This window comes from Arachis ipaensis, chromosome B06 (assembly GCF_000816755.2).
Source record: "Arachis ipaensis cultivar K30076 chromosome B06, Araip1.1, whole genome shotgun sequence".
Classification (NCBI taxonomy): domain Eukaryota; kingdom Viridiplantae; phylum Streptophyta; class Magnoliopsida; order Fabales; family Fabaceae; genus Arachis; species Arachis ipaensis.
The window spans coordinates 106,779,536-106,786,099 of record NC_029790.2 but is presented as its reverse complement, the minus strand read 5'-3'; the positions used below and the strand labels follow the sequence as shown (position 1 = coordinate 106,786,099).

The window sequence follows — 6,564 nt, the reverse complement described above, 5'->3', positions numbered from 1 at the left end:
ATTAAAGTATTAAAAATAAAATTAAGATAAATTAAATATGAAGAATATTTTTAAAATTTTTTAAAGGTTTAGGATTTAAAAAATATACTTTATCCTAAAATTTTTAAAAAAATTAAGAACAAAACTTAAATTCAAATTAAATGTTATGGAGGAAAAACAAAGTATTACCTTAAATTTTAAAGGACACCATCATATTGTATTTTGTATTATTCATTTTTCTTTTTATTTAAAGATAAGGATAATCACTAAAAGTAGGTAAATCAAATCGGTACATTGCCGTCTAAGAATAATCATAGATGTTAGATAAGTAAACACTAAAAGTAGGTAAATCAATTGAACTAATAGAAATTATTAAGGTTAATTATTTTTATTCATCTAATGGCTTACAATTTAGTTAGGTCTAAACTAATTAAAAGTCTAATCTATATAGTAAGAGTTCAAATCACACTTTAGAATCTATCTGACCTCATAAAAGATCGGTCTACGCAGCGCTAATATGGTCCGACTTATTTAAATAAGTTAAATATTAATCAATTCTTATTATCTTTATTATTCATCTAAAAAAAATCTTAACAACTTCTCTAATAAAAGGAAATAACAAATTCATCATCAAAGATGGAACTCTACTCAAAGTGGTTATTGACTTTATATCTACACTTATAAATAATCTGATACCCTTAAGTATTTTTCGAACTCAATCTATTAAAAAACCTGCTTAAACTCTTACTAATTTAAGCATCGAAGTCTCTTACAGGTAGGGGTGGCAAGCGGGGAAGGCCGCCCCACNNNNAAAATTTCTTCTGTTTTTTACTTTTAACTATTATAATTTCTAAAAGTATAAACAAATTATAATTTTTATATTCACAAACGTTAAAGTCTTTGTAATTATAAATATTGTTCCCAAAACAAAAAAAAAACATAATCCAAAACATAATTATAAATATTATCTCTAAAACAAAATAAACATAATCCAAAACACTCAATTTTCATCTTCATTCTCTAGTAAGTTGGGTTGGGGAAAGTTGAGTTTTGGCAAAAAAAATTGTAAAAATACCCCTTACAAAAAAATACTAAGCCCGGCGGAGAAGCCCGCCCCGCCCCGCCAAAGCATGCGGTTTAGGCAGTGTGGGTTAAGCGTGCTTTTGCTATTTGGCAGTCCCAATTTTTCAGCCCAGCCCGCCTTTTTTGGCAGGTTATGCGGACCGGCCTGACAGATTTAAGCCCGTTTGCCACCCCTACTTGCAGGTATATCACCCCTACTTCCTTAAGAGAAACTCGGAAGGCAGCACCTTGATACCAGCTGAAGTTGGACGATGTCTCAAAACCTCGCATTTAGGCCAAAATACAACCCATTTTCAAGTAATCTTGGGGACAAGTTCCCAAATTAATAATAATAAAAAAAGAAACTCATTATTTACAAAAGAAAAAATATAATTTACTCACAAATAATGTGTTATTTTATCGTATCCAATGATCTTTTAATTTTTGATCATCTAATTTCATTTGTTCAATAATCACTAGATATTATTATTAACATATATTTGAAGCATAAAATCCCCCTCTAATCAATTGATGATACATGATAACCTTATGTCATTTTCATCAATTTCTTGCCACATGCACACTCACTCACAGAATCACAATCACTTACATGCCCATGAGTTGCAAATGTATCAAAATCAAAGGACATTATTGTAACTAAATCAAAAAGGCTCAAATGTACTCTAACAAGGAACATCCATCCACTTTACTAGGAAGTGGGCACAGAATATGAACTTCTACCTCTTCTTTTGACATAGCAACTGCCAACTAGCATGCCATTAAATAGTAGTTCTTATATAAAGTGCAAAAATGCACTAACCAGAATATAAAACTTGAGGTCTCAACTTAATGACAAATGTAGACCTTGAGTTCAAAGAAAAGAACCATTACTATTCATTGAAATGAAATGAAATGTAAGCCACAATATTCCTAGTTCCCCAAAACATTTTAATAAAATAATAATTTATCTTCATAGTTCACACTATAAACCAAAAACTCCCAAATATTAATCATTGAACTTCATAACAACCTCTTCCTCTTAATTACTCAATCTCCCAACTTCAGTTCCCACTTTTCTCTTCCACAAAGTTTCAATTTTTATATTTCCGTTGCAATTTTCTCTCAAATGGGTATCAAAATCTTCATGGTTTCCTTCATTGTAACCTCAATATTTCTCATTTTCTTCTACATCCCCATAAGACTAACCACACCAATATCTAACAGCAGAAGCTACTTCAATGCAATCAAATCCGTCAACAACAACAACAACAACAGAACATACCCAGTTACATTTGCCTACTTGATCTCTGCATCAAAAGGGGATTTTGTGAAGCTCAAGAGGTTGATGAAGGTTCTGTACCACCCAGGGAACTACTACTTGATTCACATGGATTATGGGGCACCACAAATTGAACACAAGAAAGTTGCAGAATTTGTGGCCAATGAACCTGTGTTTGGTGAAGTTGGGAATGTTTGGGTTGTTGGGAAACCCAATTTGGTGACATACAGAGGACCAACAATGCTTGCAACGACCCTTCATGCCATGGCAATGCTTCTTAGGATCTGTCACTGGGATTGGTTTATTAATCTTAGTGCTTCTGATTATCCTTTGGTAACACAAGATGGTATGGTGAGTGGCCTTAATTAAAGTGGTGTCAAATTTTATGTTATTTTTTTTTCTGTTGTTTCATAAGTATTATTTGTATAATTATACTCCTTACCCTTAGTCCTTTTTGTTAATTGTTGTTGATTTGCATATGTTGATGATTACTATGAATATTTTTCAGATCTGATTCAAGCTTTTATTGAGGTACCAAGGGATATCAATTTTGTACAGCATAGCAGTCGCTTGGGTTGGAAATTGTAAGTAGCATTGTTGATTTATTTAGAGTTTTGTGGTTTGTTTCTAAATTATTCTAACTTTTTTTGCTTTTTTTTAATACCCTTTTTTCAGTAATAAGAGAGGGAAGCCTATGATTATAGACCCGGGTCTATATAGTCTTAATAAATCAGAGATTTGGTGGGTCATTAAGCAAAGGAGTCTCCCAACATCTTTTAAACTCTACACAGGTTGGTTTTTTTTTTTACTTTTACTTTGCCTTTCAATGTCTATTCTTATTATTCTGGGTTTTGTTATTAGTATTGATAATATACTTAATTTTATATTGTTCATTAAACATACACACACATTCTTATTAATGGATTTGGTGTTATTAGGATCAGATATAATATCCCATCTAATAGTAATTAAGATATGAATCAAACCATTTTTTTATGCTAATATGATGTGTGGTTATGAATCTTATTTAAATGGCTTAGATCAGGACGATGTGAAAAACTCTGAAACCTGAATAGTTGTACCACGAGTTGTCTTTTTAAATATTTATATGGTGCAAAACTGCAAACTGCAATGATCAATTAAGATCATAATTATTTTCATGGGGTTAAGGCCCTTAGTTATTTATATAGTTATATTTTACATCTTATCTCTATTTTTAAATATTTTTCTTCCCTCTTGTCTTTACTTATTGGTGCGTATAATATCATTCTACATTTCATGTCACTAGCTTAGGAAATTTTGGATTAGAGCAATATTTTCTACATTATAAAGGTCAACATTTGCTTAATAATGATGTAAAACAAAGCAACAAAAACACCTGAACCTATAGAGTTATATAGGTAGTGATTGGATTTAGGGTTAAATTTAATTTAATTAAAGTTTAAATATTATACAACTATTATTAAAGAGTTGTGGATGGTACCAAATTGTCCTAGTCAGATCTTGGCAATTGGTCATGGTCATGGATGCTTGGTAATTATTAATTAAATGGTTGGTGGTGGTGCTAGCTGTTCATGGATTTGAAGAATCACATGTGGCTTCAACAACAACTTTACCATACCTTTGTCGGTTGAGTGTAATTATATTGAGTGAAACCCCACACCTATCACTTATCAATCACCAAGAATTCAATAGTATCTCTTCTTAACTATTATCATGATTAATTAATTCTTGGATAGCTCTTCAACTTTGGGGGATGCACATGTTCATGTGTGACATATGACAATTTACTTCTAAATTTTTAGACTAAATATCAAACTTGTAAAGGGGGAAAAACTGCATAACCAGGTCCTGCAGTGTGAGGTGTCCACTATTTCTTGTTTGATACACATGCAACCATAGATGCCTTATTACTTAATACTTTTAGAGCTGTTTTGATTCCAGCAATACACGTGCCTTCTTTCTCAAAGTGAAATTTGTGTTTAGATAAAAAATACTATATCACCAATAAAATTTATAATTTTTAGTCAATACTTTTAAGTTTTAAATACTAATTTTAAGTCCTAAACTTTTAAAAATAAAGTATTACATTAAATATTGACTAATATTGATAAAATGTATTGGCTCTTAACATTTCTCAATTAATTAATCAATTCAATCACATTTTTTTCTCTGTTTTAGTTGCGAATTTAAAATTTGTAAGTAATGTGAGCGAACAACATTATAGCAGCCAATTTTAGTCAACAGTATAACAAGTTGCCTAACAAATCCTGTATAAAACCTACTAAAGATGAGCTTTTATTAATTTTAAATTTTGAATTTTTTTTTAATTCAGTTTTGAATGTTTTTATTTTTAGGGATTTTAGATTTTTTTTTTCTTATATTAAATATTAGCTGCAATGTTGGTTATGTAATGTTGACTGTCAAAATTTTCTCTTATCAACATAAGATGGCATCTCTTAGGTAGCGTTTGGTGGAGAGACAGAGACAAAAAGACCGAGACTGAGAGACAGAGACTAAGAAACATGGATTAAAATAAATTTTAGTATTCTGTTTGGTGCAAAATAGGAGACATGAATTGAAACAAGAATAAAACTCTAATTTAATTTGCACAACGGGTAAAATTAGAATTAATTAATTGAAATGAAAGCATTTTAGGTATAAAATGTTATTAAAGTTTCAGTCTCCATCTCTAAAAATTTCAGTCCCCCTATGTCTCTACTTTTTGGAGGTACTGAAATACTGAAATTTTAGAGACAGAGACAGAAATTTTAGTACCAGTCTCTGAACTAACAAATACGATACTGAGTCTCAATCTCTCAGTCTCTGTCTCAGTACCTCAAAACAAACGCTACCTTAATGGTGTTTAGCATTGCACTACATTATTTGAATATTGTCTCTGAGATAGAAATATAGAAATACAAAGATAGTAAATATATAAACCCGTTTGGTTGTGAAGACAAAGCATAACTTTTTCTAGAATTTACAGTTGATTTACGATCTAGAATCTAAAATAAACAAAACAATTTGAAAAAACATTGGCTTATGTGAATGAAAAAGGTTGGCTTTCTATTACTCGTCCCAAAAATAGTTCAGATAATAGGGACAAATCTCTTTTTTCTTTTTTTCTTTTTTTTTTTTTTATTTCAAAGACAGAATTCAACGCAGTCTTGAGACATAATATTGTATTATACTTTTAAAGATGCATGACATATAATCCATATTTGTGACATATATGTTGAATCAACTAGATTAATTAATAATGTTCTTCGGAAATGGCAAAAACAATTTCAGGTTCAGCATGGACAATACTATCAAGATCTTTTTCAGAGTATTGCATTATGGGCTGGGAAAATTTGCCAAGGACCCTTCTCCTTTACTACACTAACTTCGTGTCGTCGCCGGAAGGATACTTCCAAACGGTCATATGCAACTCTCATGACTACAAGAACACCACTGCTAACCATGACCTTCATTACATCACTTGGGACAATCCTCCAAAACAGCATCCGAGGTCTCTGGGGCTGCGAGATTTCCGGAAAATGGTTATGAGTAGCCGTCCGTTCGCCAGAAAGTTCAAGCGGAGTGATCCTGTCCTCGATAAGATCGATAGAGAGCTTTTGAAGAGACATCATGGGCAATTTTCTTTTGGTGGATGGTGTTCATCAAAGAGTGATGGAATTCATAGAACATGTTCAGGTTTGAGGAGTGAGAATTATGGTGTGCTCAACCCTGGTCCGGGATCAAGAAGGTTGAAGAGTTTGATAACAAAACTTCTAAACGAAAGATTTTTTCACAAACAGCAGTGCAAGTAAACCATTGATTTATTCTTTTTCCTTATAGGTTTATACAATTGCTCACTTGTAAAGACCATATTCTAAATTTGGTTATGATTTAATCCATCATTTTCTTTTTCTTTTTTGCAACTTGAAGTTTTATTTGTAAAATTTATCTTGATGAATACTAGAGAATAGAACACCAAACAAATAGGAGCAAGAATTGATAGTAGGATCTTCTTAGGAGGGACCTAGACATTTTGTCAATCCATATCTCCGAATCAGATAAGGGGTGGTACCTACAAGATAGTCTGACAATTGGGTTAGTTTAAGTTCAAGAGCTATTAAGATTAGATAGCATACCTTTCGAGTGGGTGTCTCACCCAATATTTATAAGAGTAATATTACACATTCAGTGAGAGAGTTTGAAATAAAATTTTGGGGGCAAAAAATTTACCATAAAAATTT

General features: G+C 31.5%; 1 protein-coding gene, 1 long non-coding RNA gene and 1 pseudogene across 2 annotated transcripts; 1 reads left to right on the top strand and 2 right to left on the bottom strand.

The window, feature by feature from the left end:
* LOC107604779 (beta-glucuronosyltransferase GlcAT14A) lies at positions 1,875-6,246 on the top strand. Its single transcript, XM_016306469.2, has 4 exons — positions 1,875-2,666; positions 2,829-2,904; positions 2,996-3,111; positions 5,615-6,246. The coding sequence occupies exons 1-4, from the start codon at positions 2,168-2,170 to the stop codon at positions 6,133-6,135; spliced, it is 1,212 nt and encodes a 403-aa protein (XP_016161955.1). The 5' UTR covers positions 1,875-2,167; the 3' UTR covers positions 6,136-6,246.
* LOC110263452 lies at positions 2,972-5,608 on the bottom strand. Its single transcript, XR_002349129.1, has 2 exons — positions 5,176-5,608; positions 2,972-4,778 (listed from the first exon to the last, which is right to left on the bottom strand). It is a non-coding gene; the product is annotated as an uncharacterized LOC110263452 (long non-coding RNA).
* LOC107647190 overlaps positions 6,284-6,564 on the bottom strand; it is a 20,953-nt pseudogene continuing 20,672 nt past the window's right edge.

What these genes read in the sequence shown, in the direction of transcription:
- LOC107604779 (XM_016306469.2), top strand. Translation starts at nt 2,168, where the DNA reads ATGGGTATCAAAATCTTCATGGTTTCCTTCATTGTAACCTCAATATTT. An exon ending in AGTCGCTTGGGTTGGAAATT is followed by an intron (nt 2,905 to 2,995) that starts GTAAGTAGCATT and finishes CCCTTTTTTCAG; the next exon opens with TAATAAGAGAGGGAAGCCTA. An exon ending in ATCTTTTAAACTCTACACAG is followed by an intron (nt 3,112 to 5,614) that starts GTTGGTTTTTTT and finishes AAACAATTTCAG; the next exon opens with GTTCAGCATGGACAATACTA.